Source organism: Anser cygnoides, unplaced genomic scaffold, assembly GCF_040182565.1.
Source record: "Anser cygnoides isolate HZ-2024a breed goose unplaced genomic scaffold, Taihu_goose_T2T_genome scaffold_71_1, whole genome shotgun sequence".
Lineage (NCBI taxonomy): Eukaryota > Metazoa > Chordata > Aves > Anseriformes > Anatidae > Anser > Anser cygnoides.
The window spans coordinates 479,613-497,650 of NW_027103085.1; the positions used below are offsets into that span (position 1 = coordinate 479,613).

At 49.6% G+C, this 18,038-nt stretch overlaps 1 protein-coding gene across 13 annotated transcripts in view; it reads right to left on the bottom strand.

The window, feature by feature from the left end:
- Positions 1-18,038, bottom strand: part of LOC136789574 (uncharacterized) — a 266,555-nt gene that overhangs the window by 183,337 nt on the left and 65,180 nt on the right. For 4 of the 13 annotated variants that reach the window (XR_010828266.1, XR_010828257.1, XM_066989636.1 and 1 more), the window contains one exon: positions 875-3,886. The exons of 4 other annotated variants lie outside the window; for them this stretch is intronic. Coding sequence is in view for 4 of the 9 variants with exons in the window: in XM_066989628.1 (XP_066845729.1) it covers positions 3,814-3,886 (73 nt within the window). In the remaining 5 variants the exon portion in view is untranslated. Of the gene's footprint in view, positions 1-874; positions 3,887-5,161; positions 15,515-18,038 lie in introns of those variants that run through there. 5 more of the 13 variants (XM_066989635.1, XM_066989632.1, XR_010828255.1 and 2 more) reach the window with 4 other exon arrangements.

The following is an 18,038-nucleotide window of genomic DNA, read 5'->3' on the forward strand; positions in this document are numbered from 1 at the left end:
AGGGAGCATAACTTGGCTCCTCCTCCAAAAAAGGAGTCTTATTGTTTACATAAAAATTTAAAGCCTGAATTTTCATTAGACCCCTATTTTGGCCAAAATACTGTTGTTTCCTTAATTGGTTCTTTTGTCCAGATTAATACACAGTATTTCATCATTTTCTTTTTATCATTTCCTCTTAACTTTTTTCCACCCAATTTCTTATAATTCTTCCAGAAGGACTGTCAGTAGGCACTCCCCCAGGGATATCTCCCTGTCTCCTGGAACCCATATTTCCCATTTTTCCTGCTCTTGTCAGTGTGCTGCTACGGAAATTTACCTCCTGCAGGGTACCACACACTAACATTCTGATTCTGGAAAATGGGGGTTTACTGCCAAGCACTTCACCATGCAAGGGGTACCGTACACCAAATTTCCCGAGACTCTTCCTTTCTCTCTCTTATCTCACAATTCGTCCGTCTCTGGCCGCGCCCCTCACGGAGCTATGGGACCGCGGATCAGGACTCCACACTCCCTTCGTACAAAAGTACGTCTCAATCACACGTCACACAGAGTCTCACCCGACCCCCAAGGCAATACTTAATATTTCTTACCTTGGTCTGTGCACAGAGTTACCAGGTCAATTCTCGAAACCAGAGTGCCTACCTCTTTTTTTTTTCTTCCCTAATTCTTCACCGATCCTGCCTTCTTAACAAGTCTCAGTTCCTTTGTCAGCTCTCTGCAGAACCACTGTCACCAAGACACAGGACTGCTGAAATCAGCAGGGTATGACTTCCTGCTGCAGTGGTAATGGGGCTCCCCAGAAGGTGACGATCCCGGACAAGCCCCCAGTTTGTGAAAAACACTCTGTGGCCAATAATATAGGCTCAGGCGAGGCTCTCAGTGAAGTAGCATTTTTATTCACGATTGCAATGGCGGGCGTCCCGCAAGCGGGAGCGTGCCTACTAGTTACATAGCACGGTTTATATACTTTATCTCTTGACAATTGGGACCCTCCCGTTTCCCCATTGACTGGGTACTCCAGATTCACAACCGATCTGATGCTTCACAGATAATGCATGGCTTTCAGTTGCCAGCCTGTTATTTTTCAAGTTTCTTGTGACTTTTTACTTTGTGAGGTGGTGACATTCCTTCCCTTATCTGACTTGACACTGTGATTTTCACTTAATTGCACTGAGTCTTGTTGTCTGCATTTTACAAGGTTGTCTGGTAAGCTTTCTTATCACTGCAAGCATATCTCAATACCACATTCCTTACCTTTAAACAATGTAACATCTCTTTACAAAAACACAAAAACACTCTTTCTTACAATAACAGCATACAAACTCCTCCTTCTTCTACTCCGGATACTCCTATTTGAAGTGGCTGGCCTGGCCATACTGAAAACATCTTCTCAAAGCCCATCCCCGCTAGGATTTAGGCTGCAACACAGGTAGCTTTCCTTGCGTGCCATTCCTTCATCTCTTCTTCTCCTTTCCATCCTTGGCCCAACTTCCCCTGAAAGTTTTCTTCCTCTTTCTCCAACCCTCTGCCTCACTACCTGGTCCACTGTGAAGACCATTAATTTCCCTCTTTGCTTTTCCTTCTCATCTCCCTTCCTGACATACACCTTCTGGGCCTCCTGCAGGAGGGTCTCCAGTGACTGTTCATGCTGTCTGCAGGTTTGTGCCCAGTACACCCCACCTACAAGCACAGAGTCAGAATCCACATGAAGGCCTTTTAATTAAATAATTATATAACTCTGCAGAGTCAGGTGCTTGGCAATCTTTTGCAAAGTAAGCACACCTCTGGCTTGATTATTTATACACAGCAAACTTGTGAAAACTATCTCTCTGGCTACTTTTGATTGGCTGTTACAGCTCACCTAACTTATCTCTACTGAGCTTGCACTCAGAAGACCGGGGGGGGGGGGGGGGGGGGGGGGGGATGGGGAGGAGGGAGGGAGGGAGGGAGGGAGGGAGGGGGGCACTAAATCCCACATTAGCATACATTAGCTTTTTGATGAGTGTGGTTTTTTAATACGTTAATGACCCTTAATGAGCAAAAGGTTACCATAGGTCAGTCTGGAATTTTCCTGCAGGTGTTTTTCTCCGTCCTGTTTTCTGCCTTTCATCCCTTATCTTCCTTGCTTCTGCTAGCTCAAGGCTACCAGTCTCTCTGTTTTCTTTAAGGTTTCCTTATTTTCTCAGCTAAAGACTACACAAGCTACAAGCCTCCCTATTTTCTTTAAGGTTTCCTTGTTTTTTTCCCAGCTTGGGACTACAATTTCCCTCATTTGAGACTATGTACCTCACTTTTAGGCCTCATAGTTCTCACGACATATTTCTTGTCCATTTCGGCTAATTTGAAGAAGCACTCTGTATTATCTATATCTCATTTTGCTAACATTACTTGGTGAGGTTTGGATGAATAAAGCACTATATGAATTTAGACAATTAGGCATGTATCACAAAACACAACTACATATCACTACCATAGCTACAACTATTATGATAATTAAAAACAGTTGTTTCAACCGTCCAAAATCTGGAAACCATGATCACAGACAGGAAAAAGCTGGTCCACTACCAATGGTTGCACCCTGAGATATTTGGTGAAACAGGTGGGATGCTTGCCAGACTTGGTTAATGTCTGTTTGAATTTGCTTCTTCTCATTTACATAGACACAGCAGCTGCGGTTTATTACAGCACAAACTCCTCCCTGGGCTGCAAGTAGCCCATCTAAGGCAAGATGGTTTTCTAAGGCTATTTGGGATACTTGTTTTATTTCTGTTTGTATTTGACCAAGAGCATCAGTAGCGGCATTGCTTATGATTTCTAGTGTTGCAGATGTTTACTATTGCTCTTTCAAGTTCTACTATTCCCAATGAAGGGATTAAGGCCCTCCACAAATCATGAAACCAGGTATTTCTGTTTGAAAGGGGATTATAAATTCCTTGTTTCTCCCGAGGTGTCATAAAGATGGCCTGTGATCCAAGTGTTGGCCCTTATGTCGATGTGTTTATAGAGTCTAATGGCTGGAACTACAGCTCCCAGGGCACAAGTCCTGTACTCTTCAGGAGGAAGTGCTTTATGCGCTCGTGGACCACATAGCCAATATACTCCTCCTGGGGATATCCACCAATGGAGGCTGATAGGTCCACTTCTGCTTCCATATTTTTTTATGACAGTGTAATTGGTGGTTTCAACTACAATCATTGTTTTACGTTGTCCAATGAGATTCCAAGAACCTACATACGATCCCTGGGCCACATTCTCCTTAATTCTATTAATTGAGTATACACATGATAGATTTTTCTCTTTCGATAGGGTACACAGGGATAGAGGAAGACCGTGATGGAGGAGAAATACTAGTATTACTTGAGTTTGCTAATTGCCACACGTCTGTCTTGTTTACAGTGAGTGGTATGGCATAGATAGGGGTTCCCTCATGCTGAGGCAGGTACATGTGTACACAACCAACAAGATATGTTTGCAAAGTGGGTTAGGTTTAAAGCTAACTGAACTATAGAATTCTGTGTCCAAGCATTGGAACTGTAAGTCGACCCTGTTAAGGAAATTATAATCAGAACAGAAATCATTTTGTCCTTTTAAACAGCAATTTCAAGTCCTCAGTTGGTTCTACCTGCCACAAAGTCTCTTGTGCTTCTTTTGATGGTAGGTCTTGCTTCTCCTCTTCTGGTGGTGCTGCCTTCACACGAGTATAGTGAATTCACAATTTGATCCCTTCTACTTTGATTGCAGTGTAGGTGTGGAGCAAGATAGTATAGGGTCCTTTCCACTCTTCCTTTAGAGGCTTGTCTTTCCACATTCAAATCAGTACCTGATGTCCAGGTCGGAATGGGTGTACCGGAACATCAGTGGAATCGGTAGTCGCTCCTGCATATATCTATGGAGAAAGGACAACATGGCAGACAAAGACAGCAAATATTGCCTTACCCAACCTTCCCACCCCCCCCCCCCCTTATATGCATTTGATTCCCTTCTGTCACAAATTCATTTACAGGGTGTGGTTTGCCATATAACAATTCAAATGGGCTAACTTTTTCTTTAGCTCTGGGGGCTATCCTAATTCTCAGCAAAACTATTGGTAGGGCTTCTGGTCACTTTAGCTCAGCTTCCTGGCAAATTTTAGTTAACTGCCTTTTTAATGTTTGATTCATTCTTTCTACTTGTCCTCTTGATTGTGGTCACCAAGCAGTATGTAAATCCCACTTGATCTGTAATGCCCTCAATATTTCTTGAACTACTTGTGATATAAAATGAGGTCCATTGTCTGAGGAAAGTCCCTCTGGTATTCCAAAGTGTGGGATTGCTTCTTTCAGTAAAGCCTTTACGACCTCCCTAGTTTTTTAGTTTGGCATGGGAAGGCCTCTGGCCATCCAGTGAATGTGTCTACTAGTACTAGAAGATATCGATATGATCCTTGTCTAGGCAATTCAGAAAAGTCCACTTGCCAGTACTCCCCAGGTTTCATCCCTTTTCTTGACTCCCCTGATGGTGGTTTTGGTTGGATCTTGGAGCTGTTAGCATAGCATACAGGCCATTTTTGCACTATTTGGTTTGCTATAGTTTTCATTTTTGGTCCAATCGAAAAGTGCTTCAGGCTATCTGCCATGGCATCAGCACCAAAGTGTGTCCCTTCATTTAAGTCTTTCATTAACTCCTCAGTCATAGTTTCCATTATCAGGATCTGTTCCACCAGCCATCTTTTTGCTTCGTACATTTTAGTTTTTCCACTAGTTGGATCTCTTTAGTAGAATATTGTGGTGGATTAAGTGAAGTCTTTGCACAGGGGACTAACATGCCTTGTAGGGCTCCTGGTGCCCTTCTGGCTGCTTCTTTGGTGGCTAAGTCATCTTTCCTGTTCCCTAATATTATGTCACGATCACCCTTTTGGTGGGCCTTACAGTGCACTACTGCAACAGCTTTGGGCCTTTGCACTGCCTCCAACAACTGTAAAATTTCTGGACCATGCTTGATTGGTCCTCCAGCTGTTGTCAATAGCCCTCACTCTTTCCAGATGGCTCCATGGACGTGCAAATCTCCAAAGGCATATTTAGAGTCTGTAAACACATTGAGGGTCTTCCCCTCTGTTAATTCTAATGCCCTAGTCAAGGCAATTAATGCAGCTTTTTGTGCTGAAGTCTTATGAGCTACTGACTTTGCTTCTACAGTGTCACGACTGCATATCCTGTGTTACGTTGTCCATTTTCCATAAAACTGCTACCATCTGTAAAATAAGATCTGCATTAGTTATCAGTTCATCCTTAAAGTCAGCTTGGCTGGCATGTGTGCGCTCAATAATACCCACACAGTCATGATGGATTTCTCCTGTCTCTTTGGCTGGAAGAAGCGTGGCTGGGTTCAGGGTGCTGACCACAGACAGCTTTATGTCTCCTTGGTCTACTAATACAGCTTGATATTTAGCCATTCAGCTTGGGGATAACCAGCAGTTTCCGTTGGCTTCCGTTATCTCTAGCAATGCATGTGGCACAGAGTCAGTTTTCTTGCTTCCTGAACTAGGAGTGCCAGAGCGCTGCGAACAGGATGTGCAAACAGGACAGGCTTGGCAGTTAGAGCAGGCAGTTTGCGCGGAGCAGTTTGGGTGGGGCAGGGAGGGAGCGCAGGGAGGATCCTCTCCTCTCTTTCTCACTTCCCTTTCTCTTCCTTTCCTCTTCTTTGGGAACTCTGTCTCTTATAACTTATAATTTACCATGGTGGGCACCCATCGCAGCGGCCGGGCCAAGGCAGAAACCCAAACTGAGGGGACACAGCCTCTCTGTGCTCATGTAGGCATGCAGGTGGATACCCTGAGGGGTGAAGTGGCAGTCCAGACTGGTGACTGTGGGGAGCTCCGGAATCTGGAGGCCCCCCTGGGTCCTGAGGGAAGAGAGAGCTGTTGTGGGTGCATGTGTGCCCTGCTCAAGGAACTGCTTGAGAAGATGGCCGGGCTGCAGCGAGAAATTGGCAGCCTGAGGGGCTCCTGGGAGTCTCTGAGGGAGACAGATAGGAGGTGTGAACCTACCCCTACTGAAGCCCAGCAGCCCCCTCCTAAGTCCCTGCAAGGGGCAGTAGCCGATCCAGCTGCTCACCTACAGGACAGAGGGCTTGACAGCCCACGAGAGGAAAGGGGCTGGACTCTTGTCTCAGCTCAAAGGAGAAGGAGGCGTCTTCCCCCAACACCCATGGAGCCACCAACCCCCGCGGTGTCCCTGGGTAATAGGCTCGAGGCTCTTGGTCAGGAAAGGGATGAGGGTCTGGAAAGTAGTCAGAACCCGGGCACCGAGAAGCACATCGAGGTTGAGGGAAGTAGCAAGCATAGGGATCTGGGCCGGATGGGGCACTGCATCAAAACCAGTGCCACAAAAAAAGGGCGGAGAGTCTTAGTGATTGGGGACTCCTTTCTGGGGGGCACCAAGGCTCCCGTTTGCCGCCCGGATAACCTCTCCAGAGAGGTGTGTTGTCTTCCTGAAGCGCGTGTCAGAGACGTTAGGAAGGCTCTGCCGCAGCTCATTAAACCGGAAGACTACTATCCTCTCATCATCATTCAGGCTGGGTCCCAGGATGCTGCGACAAGGAAAATGAGTAATGTTAAAAAGGACTTTGCATCCCTGGGAAGGATGTTGAAGGGATCAGGGGTGCAGGTAGTGTTCTCCTCTGTCCTCCCGATGGGTGCCTGGGACCCAGAAAGAAGGAGGAGAACGGGACAGGTGAATGACTGGCTGAGGGGGTGGTGTCTAGACCAAGGCTTTGGGTATTTTGATCTTGGGCAGGCCTTTGAGAAGCTGGGTATGTGGGCTGCTGACGGACTCTGACTCAGCAAGTGGGGCACAAGTGTATTGTAGTCCCAAAGCTGGGAAAAAAACAAGAAAACATGGAAAAAAATAGGGAGGCCTGTAGCTTGTGTAGTCTTTCTATAGCTTGCGCAGTCTTTTAGCTGAGAAAATAAGGGAAGAAAGAGACAGGTAGCCTTGAGCTAGCAGAAGCAAGGAAGATAAGTGATAAAAGGTAAAAAACAAGAAGGAGAAAAACAGCTCCAGAGTGACCTATAGTAACTTTTTGCTCATAAAGGGTCATTAACATATTAAAAATCACACCCATCAAAATACAAATGTATGCTAATGTGGGATTTGGTGTTACCCCCCCCCCGCTGTTCCTCTGTAATGCGCAAACTCAGTAGAGATAAGTTAGGTGAGCTGTAACAGCCAATTGAAAGTAGCCAAAGAGATAGTTTTCACAAGTTTGCTGTGTATAAATGACGGTGATTCGAGTCAGAGGCGTGTTTGCTTTGTGAAAGATTGCTCAGCACCTGACTCTGCAGAGTTATATAATTAATTATTTAATTAAAAGACCTTCGTGTGGATTCCGACCCTGTATGCTTATTGGTGTGGCGCACGGGGCACGAACCTATGGACAACAGTACTGGGGAGCAAGCTCTCTGGACTGATTACCAGGGCTTTAAACTAGGTTCGACGGGGGAAGGGAGGGGAGTTAGATGTGACAGAGAAGGGCTGGGGGATGTTGTCACTGCTGTTAGTGTTGAAGACAGCAGGGAAAAACCTCTGAGTTGTCCCATAGGATCGTCCGAGGGCTCCTCAGCGAAGATAATATTCCCAATACCCCGTCCGGAATCTTCTTCTTGCGTCCCTCTAGGGGTAACTGAGCCTGCTGCTTCCCTAAAGTGCCTGTATACCAGTGCGCAAAACATGGGAAATAAACAGGATGAGCTCGAGATCTGTGTACAGTTGCGGGGCCACAATCTCATTGCAGTCATGGAAATGTGGTGGGACAGCTCGCATGACTGGAACGCTGTCATGGAGGGCTATGTCCTTTTTAGGAAAGACAGGCTGGGGAAGAGAGGGGGAGGAGTTGCTCTTTATGTGAGGGAGCAATTAGAATGTACCCAGCTCCACCTGGGGGAGGGTGATGAATGAGTGGAGAGCTTGTGGGTGAGAATTAAAGGGTGGGCTGGTGTGGGTGATGCTGTTGTGGGGGTGTACTACAGGTCACCAGATCAGGAGGAGGAGGGGGAGGAGGTCGACGAGGTCTTCTACAAGCAGCTAGAATTAGCCTCACGATCCTGGGTGCTGGTTCTCATGGGGGACTTTAATCATCCAGTTATCTGCTGGGTAAGCAACTTGGCCAGGCACGCGCAGTCCAAATGGTTCCTACAACGAGTTTGTCCTGGTTTCAGTTAGGACAGAGTTAATTTTGCTCCTAGTAACTGGTAGGGTGCTATGTTTTGGATTTAGGATGAGAATGATGTTGATAACACGCTAATGTTTTAATTGTTGCAGAGCAGTGCTTACACTAAGCCAAGGACTTTTCAGCTTCTCGCTCTGTCCTGCCAGCGGGCAAGCTGGGGGTGCATCAGGAGCTGGGAGGGGACAGAACCAGGACAGCTGACCCGAACTGGCCAAAGGGGTATTCCATACCATCTGACGTCATGCTAAACAATATATAGGGGTGGCTAGCTGGGGTGGGGGGCCGGCTGCTCGGGGATAGGCTGGGCATCGGTCAGCGGGTGGTGAGCAATTGCATTGTGCATCACTTGTTTTGTACACATTATTATTAGTAGTACTATCATCAATATTATTATTTTTTTTCTCCTGTCTTAATAAACTGTCTTTATCTCAACCCACAGGCTTCACTTTCCCGTTTCTCTCCCCCATCCCAGAGAGGGAGGGGGGAGTGTGAGCGAACGGCTGTGTGGTGTTTAGCTGCCAGCCGGGTTAAACCACAACAGTCCTTTTGCTGCCCACCGTGGGGCACAAAGAGTTGAGATAACGACAGATCTGACCAGAGTGTGTTAAAACAAGATTCTGATAAGCATTACATCAGTTTAATAGTTGCTAATCACAATTCCGATTTTTGTGGTTTCAAGTCTGCTGTGCCTGCTTTCCGAACTAAGTTATATAGCACATTACTTAGTGTATGTGTTCCCTGTCATGTTGCTTATCATTTCTGGGGTTGGTACGGGGTTATTATTTTGCTGTACTGTGTAACACTGGCTTACGATATGATAAAATTACTGGCCATGAGACTAATCTGGTATTTGTACCAGCATTGTTGTCAACTCCATACTTTGGAAACCCTACCTCAGAAACTATTAATAATTACACCTTTCACACTTTTTCTTTAGGGAGCCAATCTATGGAGGGGTCAGGGGAAGATGTTTTTTCCCACTTGTTCACTCTCCCTTTCTTCTCCTCCAGGAGAGTTATGGTAGCTTTCCAAAACTTCGAATATCCTTGGGATGTTCAGACCAGCATGTTCTCATTGTTATGTCTCCTGAATGCACTTCAGGTTTTGTCTAAGTGTTAAATACTTAAGAGTGTCATCCAGAGATGTGTCCTGAGGCAGGATAGTTATGAGTGGCAGGGAGAGTGGGAGGATATGGGCATGCATCTAGAGCAGTGGGCACCCCCATTGCTTTGGAAATTCACCCCCGAACAACTGAAAAATCCTAAAAAACAGTAGAGTGCTTGAAAAAGTTTTGTCATCACCCTGGCAGTGCCAGACATACACAAATCACTGCAACGTGCTGGGGCTTGGGCTATGCTTACCGTGATGCATTCAATGCCAATATAATAACCCCTGTGACAGACCCTGTAGCCACTTCAACCCCTGAGACAGGCCCAGTGGCCACTGCAAACCCTAAAACGGGCCCCAAGGCTGAGCCAGGGAAACAAACTGTACCAGTGTCGGTTGCACCCGTAACCAAGATGAAAAAATGGTTTAGAGAGTCAGATCATTTAGAACACAGAAAAACTCCTGCTAAGACTAGGTATGGAGAAGATGAGGCCGGGCCATCAGAGGAACGGGAGGATGAAGATGAAGATGTTGCAAAAACAACAGTAACTACCCGAAACCTATACCAGCGTGAGCTATGAGATGTGCGAAAAAATTTCGGTCGCTGTATAGGTGAGCAGCTTGTCACCTGGCTGCTCCGGTGCTGGGACACCGGAGCCAATTGTGTGGAATTAGAGGGCAGGGAAGCCAGGCGGCTGGGATCCCTTGCTAGAGATGCAGGCATTGACAAAGTAATTGGAGATGGAGCACCATCTTACAGCCTCTGGAGGCGCCTCCTGTCAGCTGTGAAGGAAAGGTATCCCTTCAAGGAAGAACTTGTATGTCTACTAGGCAAGTGGACCACTATGGAGAAGGGAATCCAATACCTGAGGGAATTAGCCGTACGGGAGGTGATTTATAGGGACCTAGACAATGAACAGATAGCCACAGATCCAGATGAAGTCCAGTGTACACGACCCATGTGGCAGAAGTTTGTACGGAGTGCACCATCATCATATGCCAGCTCATTGGCAGTAATGGCCTGGAAAGACCATGAGGAACCCATGGTGGATGAACTGGCTAAACAACTGCAGCAGTACAAAGAAAATCTCTCCTCTTCCCTACAGGCCTGCATCTCGACCTCTTCCAACTTTGACCTCTTCCGGGACCTACTTGGAGGTATCTTATGGGCTAGATTGCTAGAAGGTAAGGGTGCTTGTGACAGCTGGGCAACATTTAAATATCACTTCCTCCAAGCTCAGGATCGGTGCATCCCAAAGAGTAGGAAATCAGGGAAGGGGGAAGGAGAGGGGTGGATGAGCAAGGAGCTCATCAACAAGATCAAAAGGAAGAAGGTCTATGAAATGTGGAAAAAGGGCCTGTCCCCTTGGGAGGAGTATAGGAGTGTTGTCAGGGCCTGCAGGGATGCGATGAGGAAGGCTAAAGCCCACCTCGAGATGAAGCTGGCAAAGAAGACAAAGGATAATAAGAAGGTGTTTTTTTTTTTTAACTATGTAAAAAATAAAAGGAAGACTAGGGATAATGTGGGTCCCCTGCTGAATGAGGGGGGTGTCCTGGTAACGGGGGATGCTGAGAAGGCAGAGATACTGAATGCCTTCTTTGGTTCGGTCTTTGCTTCAAAGACTCCCCCCCAGGACTCCTGGACCCTGGAGGGAGGAGAAAAAGTCTGGGAAATGGAGATCTTCCCTCTGGTTGAGGAGGGGGTGATCGGGGTGCATCTGGGTGGGATCAACACACACAAAGCCATGGGCCCCGATGGGATGCATCCACGTGTGCTGAGGGAGCTGGCAGAGGTGATCGCCGAACCGCTCTCTATCATCTTTGAAAGGTCTTGGAGAACAGGAGAGGTGCCTGAAGACTGGAGGATAGCCAGTGTCACTCCGGTTTTCAAGAAGGGCAAGAAGGAGGATCTGGGAAACTACAGGCCAGTCAGTCTCACCTCTGTCCCTGGAAAGGTGTTGGAACAGCTTGTTCTGGATGCCATCTCCAAGCCATTGGAAGAGAAGGAGGTTATGAGGAGTAGTCAGCATGGATTCACCAAGGGGAAATCGTGCTCGACCGACCTCGTTGCCTTCTATGATGGCATCACCAGCTGCGTTGATGGAGGGAGAGCAGTGGATGTCATCTACCTTGACTTTAGCAAGGCTTCCGATACTGTCTCCCACGATGTCCTGCTAGCAAAGCTGAGAAAGCGTGGGATAGACGAGTGGACGGTAAGGTGGGTTGAGACCTGGCTGACCGGCCGAGCTCAGAGGGTGGTGATCGGCGGCGCAGAGTCCGGCTGCAGCCCTGTGACTAGCGGTGTTCCCCAGGGGTCGGTGCTGGGTCCGGTCTTGTTCAACATCTTCATCGCCGACCTTGACGAGGGAATAGTGTCCACCCTCAGCAAGTACGCCGATGATACAAAGCTGGGAGGAGTGGCCGACACGCCAGAAGGCTGTGCTGCCATTCAGCGAGACCTGGGCGGGCTGGAGAGCTGGGCAGGAAGAAGCCAAATGAAGTTTAACAAGAGCAAGCGTAGAGTCCTGCACCTGAGAAGGAACAACCGCGTGTATCAGTACAGGCTGGGGGATGACCTGCTGGAGAGGAGCGCTGCGGAGAAGGACCCGGGGGTCCTGGTGGACGACAGGTTGACCATGAGCCAGCGGCGTGCCCTGGTGGCCAAGAAGGCCAATGGGATCCTGGCGTGCGTTAAAAGGAGCGTGGCCAGCAGGTCAAGGGAGGTGATCCTCCCCCTCTACTCTGCCCTGGGCAGGCCTCGCCTGGGAGTACCGTGTCCGGTTCTGGGCTCCCCAGTACAAAAAGAGACAGGGATCTCCTGGAAAGAGTCCAGCGGAGGGCAACAAAGATGATACGGGGCCTGGAGCATCTCCCCTATGAGCAAAGACTGAGAGACCTGGGCCTGTTCAGCCTTGAGAAGAGAAGACTGAGAGGGGATCTTATCAATGATTACAAATATCTTAAGTGTGGGAGACAGTGGGACTTGGCCACCCTCTTTTCAGTGGTTTGTGGGGATAGGACAAGGGGCAACGGCCAAAAACTGGAGCACAGGAAGTTCCGCACCAACATGCGAAAGAACTTCTTCACGGTGAGGGTGACGGAGCACTGGAACAGGCTGCCCGGGGAGGTTGTGGAGTCTCCTTCTCCGGAGATATTCAAGGCCCGTCTGGACGCCTACCTGGGCAGCCTGCTCTAGGGAACCTGCTCTGGCAGGGGGGTTGGACCCGATGATCTCTTGAGGTCCCTTCCAACCCCTACAATTCTGTGATTCTGTGAGTGCAGTTGCTGCTACTGCCCTCAAACAAGACGGCCATCCTTTACTTGTTTCATCTAGCTGTTTGGAAAAATAAGCCATTGGTCTTTTCCAGCTTCCAGCATCTGGGTCATCACCCCGGCTTCCACCCCCCTTTGTTCATGAACAAACTGCTGGAAGGGTTTTGCCATGCTTGGCAGCCCTTGGGCTGGTGCTGACATTAGGGCCCTTTTTAATGTCATTAAATCCCTTACAGCACTCAGCAGTCCACTCTAGCACATTTTCTGTCCCCTTTGTTGCTTCATACAATGGCTTTGCTATTAGTCCAAAATTTGTGATCCAGATTTGACAAAAACCTGCTATCCCTTGGAATCCTCCTAATTGCTTTTTTTGTTTGTTTGTTTGGGGGACAGCAATTTGGCATATAGCTTCTTTTCACTCCAGATCCGGTGCTTGCTGTCCTTGAGAAATATCAGACCCCAAGTACCTTACTTTCTGCTGGGCTACTTAGGCCTTTTTCTGAGATACTCGATATCTGGCCGTTCCCAGGTAATTTAACAAGCAGATAATCAACTGCACACATTTTTCTTTGGTTGGAGCTCTTAGCAACAAGTCATCAACATATTGCAATAAGGTCCCTTCATTCTTGATTTGCCAGTTATCTAAGTCGCCCAGGTGAGCTCTGAGGCAATCAGCTTTGAGGCGGCTCGCCGAGGTGATCGGCTCCGGGACACGTTCTTCAGCGGAGCCGGGGATCGTGGCATGCAGGGGGGGTTCCTGAATCAAGGCCACTTGAGGGAGCCGCCAGTATCCGGCAGCCCTCGCAAGAGCGGCTTTCGAGGCTTGGGCAGAGCCAGGAGCCTCTGTCGTACAAAGGCAGCCCCTAGGGAGCGCAAGCGACTAGGAGCACTGCGAACAGAGCAGGCAAACAGGGCGTGGCGCGGCAGTTGACGCAGGCAGGGCGAGCAGAGAGGGCAGAGTATCGCTCCCCGCTCAGGAGACTAGCTCAACTATCAGCTGCCTACCTGGCAACAAATTCAGCCATGGTCTCTACTAGGCAGAAAGCGTATGCCAAAAAGACTGTGGCAACCCAGACCCAAGAGCTTGCCCAAAAATGTGTATGTTCAGGTCTCCAGCTGCAGGGAGTGCCTGAGCCTGTTGGTGCCATCTGAGGGTGGCAGGTACTGAGACATGGGGTTAGAAATTAGAGGGCAATTGATTAAGAATGAATATGTAGGCAACACTCATTGCTTAATATGTGCTACGTTTGCGATGTACTGTGCTTGTGCTGCGCTTAGGCCTCGAGGTAACAGGAGCCCCTGGGACCCCAAGAACCAGATCAAACCAACCTTATGGTTCGGACTGTGACCAAGGGCTCAGAGAGCACGCGCAGGGAGACGAGGTGAAAAGCTCAACTCTGATGAAGATGTCTTACTTCATCCCAATGGCCACCAGAGAGTACTACACAAGCGCAGAAGGACTGATAAGATAATTAGCATACGAAGCGGGGCTGGGTGGAGCTAGGAAATGAATATGCATAGATGTGTTGCGAGACTTAATGCATATGTAATATTTTAGGGGATAAAAGAGAACGCGAGTGAGCGAATTGTTGTGTATGCCTTTGGGAGCTATCCTGCATGAGCCCGGCACCAAAATAAACCACATACCCACTTTATAACTCATTTGCTTTTGAGTTGTAGAGTTCTTCCGCAAATCAATACCACCTGCATGAGGTGTGAGCAGGTGGATGATCTGCTCAGCCTGGTAGCAGAGCTCAAGGAGGAGGTGGAGAGGTTAAGGACTATCAGGGAGTGTGAGCAGGAGATAGACTGGTGGAGCAACTCCCTGCTATGCCTGTGAGAAAGGCACCGGGGTGATCCACCCCAAATAGTGGTGGACCCCCTGCCCTGCTGCTGTCAGGCAGAAGGAGGGGACCTAAGAGATGAGGAGGAATGGAAATAGGTCCCTGCTCAGCATCACAGGCAAGCCCCTCCCTATCCACTTCTCCTTCCCAGGTGCCCTTACATAATAAGTTTGAGGCTTTGGAGCTTGAGGGATGGATAGGTGAGGATGTGGTGGAAGGGCCACAAAGGAGGTTGTCTAGGGCAAGGCAATTGACTCCCTTCATTCTTGCTTTGCCAGTTATTTAAATATGCTCCCAAAGCAGTCACGAATAATGTGGGGCTATTCTTGAACCCTTGTGGCAGTACAGCTCAGGTGATTGGCTCCGGGGCAGATGCATTCTGCAGCGGAGTGGGGGATCGTGGCGTGCAGAGGGCCATTGAGGCCGCATTGAGGCTACTTGAGGGAGCCGCCAGGATCCTGCGGCCCTCAGGAGGGTGGCTGATGAGGCTTGGGCGGAGCCAGGAGTGCCCCCCCCCTGCCCCCCCCCCGTACAAAGGCAACCCCTAGGGAGCATGAGTGACCAGGAGCGCAGCAAACAGAGCAGGCAGTCAGGGCGTGAAGCAGCAGTTTGTGTGGCAGTTCACGCAGGCAGGGTGAGCAGGGAGGGTGGAAGGCAGACCGATCTCTTCCCTCTATTCTGGGAGCGCCATGAAGCAGCTTCCAGTGAGGCAAAAATGGTGTCCATATGCCATACCTGCCGGGCTGAGACTGAAACCCAGATGGAGGGGCCACAACCCTCCCAGTAGATGCCTCTACCCAGACAGACCTCCCAAGGACTGAAAGAGCCGCCCAGACCATCTGTTGCAGGGAGCTCCAATATCTGGAGGTCCCCCTAGGGCCTGAAGGCAGTGTTGGGTGTTGTGGGTGTAAGTGTGACCAGACAGATAAACACTGAGCAAGTTGCCAGGTTGCAATAGGAGCTCAGCAGGCTGCGATGCATCCAGGAATCCGAGCGAGATATCGACGTGTGGTATCATGCGCTGGCGCAGGCTGAGCAACAGCCCCGTCTTAAGTCTTCACAAGGGTGGTAAAATGGTTTCCAACCTGAAACCAGCAGAATTGATGGACTCACAAGACAAGGGTGGCTGGACCCTCGTCTCTGCACAAAGCAGAGCGAGGAATATCCCCCTTGCCCCTGAAGTGCCCCTATGCAACAGATATGATGCTCTGGGGCCCAAAAAAGGACAGTGTGCCACCAACAACAGTAATGGTCAAGACGAGGGAAAGGGCAACTGTAAAAAGGTGGACCAGCATGCTACTTGTCTAAGAACCAGTTCCACAAAAATGTACGGAAGGTGTTGGTAATTGGAAATTCCTCTCTGAGAGGCACTGAGGTGCCCATTTGCCACCCAGACAATCTCTTGAGGGAGGTCTGTTGCCTGCCCGGGGCCTGTATTTGTGACATCACAACGAGGCTACCGAGCTTGGTCAAGCTGGAGGACTATCACCTGTTCCTGCTCTTTCACGTAGGGACAACTGAGGCCATGACAAGGAGACTCGGAAACATCAAAAGGGACTTTATGTCCCTTGGAAAGATGCTGAAGGGATCAGAAGCACAAGTAGTGTTCTTCTCAATCCTCCCAGTCGGAGACTGGGACCCACGGAGGAGGCAGCGTACGGATCAGGTGAATGATTGGCTGCGTAGCTGGTGCCACGATCGAGGTTTCAATTTCTACAATCTCAGGCGTGCTTTTGAGAGATGGGGCATGCTGACACTGGATGGGGTGCACCAAGTGGGGCAAGAGCGTTTTGGGCAGCAAGCTGGCTAGACTCATTATCAGGGCTGGGCCTGTTCAGCCTTGAGAAGAGAAGACTGAGAGGGGATCTTATCAATGATTACAAATATCTTAAGTGTGGGAGACAGTGGGACTTGGCCACCCTCTTTTCAGTGGTTTGTGGGGATAGGACAAGGGGCAACGGCCAAAAACTGGAGCACAGGAAGTTCCGCACCAACACGCGAAAGAACTTCTTCACGGTGAGGGTGACGGAGCGCTGGAACAGGCTGCCCGGGGAGGTTGTGGAGTCTCCTTCTCCGGAGATATTCAAGGCCCGTCTGGACGCCTACCTGGGCAGCCTGCTCTAGGGAACCTGCTCTGGCAGGGGGGTTGGACCCGACGATCTCTTGAGGTCCCTTCCAACCCCTACGAATCTGTATATACAGGAGTAAAAATACACGTGTTGATAGCGATAGGACAAGGGGGAATGGTTTTAAACTAAGACAGGGGAGATTTAGCTTAGATATTAGGAGAAAGTTTTTCACTCAGAGGGTGGTGAGGCACTGGAACGGGTTGCCCAGAGAGGTTCTGGATGCCCCATCCCTGGAGGCATTCAAGGCCAGGCTGGACGCGGCTCTGGGCAGCCTGCTCTAGTGGTTGGCAACGCTGCCCAGAGCAGGGGGGTTGAAACTAGATGATCTTTAAGGTGCTTTTCAACCCAGGCCATTCTATGGTTCTATGATATGCTCTTTGAAAGCGTACAGGCTAAAGGAAGGGTCAAATTGGTGCCTCGGGGGCAAATTTCTTCGCCTTCTACGGTTGTCTAACAGTGCCTATTAAGCAAAGAGATTACCAATCATCTTCCTCCTCTACTTTCTCAGGAATTAAACACCTTTTGTGAAAGACTACAAGCGCTGATAACATTAGCTAGACCGACCCGGTGCTTATCGGCGCTCAGGGAGGTCGTGTGCCCTCGGGGCGCGGAGGGATCCGACCGGGAGGGAGGAAGTGGGCGCCCGAAAACGGGCTGGGCGGCTCCGCGGAGGGAAGCCGGGCCCTGCACGGCTGGGAAACGAGCTCCACAGAACGGTTGCTCCGATCATAGAATCATAGCATGGCTTGGCTTGGCAGGGACCTTACTTAAAGATCACCTAATTCCAACCCCCCCCCGCCCTGGGCAGGGACACCTTCCACTAGACCACGTTGCTCAAAGCCCCATCCAACCTGGCCTTAAACACTTCCAGGGACGGGGCATCCGCCACTTCTCCTGGCAACCCGTTCCAGTGCCTCACCCCCCTCTCAGGAAAGAATCTCTTCCAACTATCCAGTCTAAGTCTACCCTCTTTGAGTTTAAAACCATTACTCCTTGCCCTATCGCTCCTCTCCCTGACAAAGAGTCCCTCCCCAGCTTTCCTGTAGGGCCCCCCCTTTGGGTACTGGAAGGCCCCTCCAAGGTCTCCCCGGAGCCTTCTCTTCTCTCTCCAGGCTGAACCACCCCAACTCCCTCAGCCTGCCTTCCTGGGAGAGGTGCCCCAGCCCCCTGGTCATCTTCGTGGCCCTCCTCTGGACGCGTTCTAGTACGTCCCCGTCCTTCTTGTGCTGGGGGCCCCAGAGCTGAACACAGTACTTACTCTAGGTGGGGCCTCACAAGAGCACAGCAGCAGAGAGGGAGAATCACCTCCCTCGACTTGCCGGCCGCCCTCCTTTTGATGCGGCCCAGGATACGGGTGGCTTTCCGGGCTGCAAGCGTCCATTGCATTGCCGGCTCCGGTTGACGAGCTTCTCATCAACCAACGCCCCCAGGCCCTTCTCCTCAGAGCTGCTCTCCATCCATTCTCCGCCCAGCCTGGATT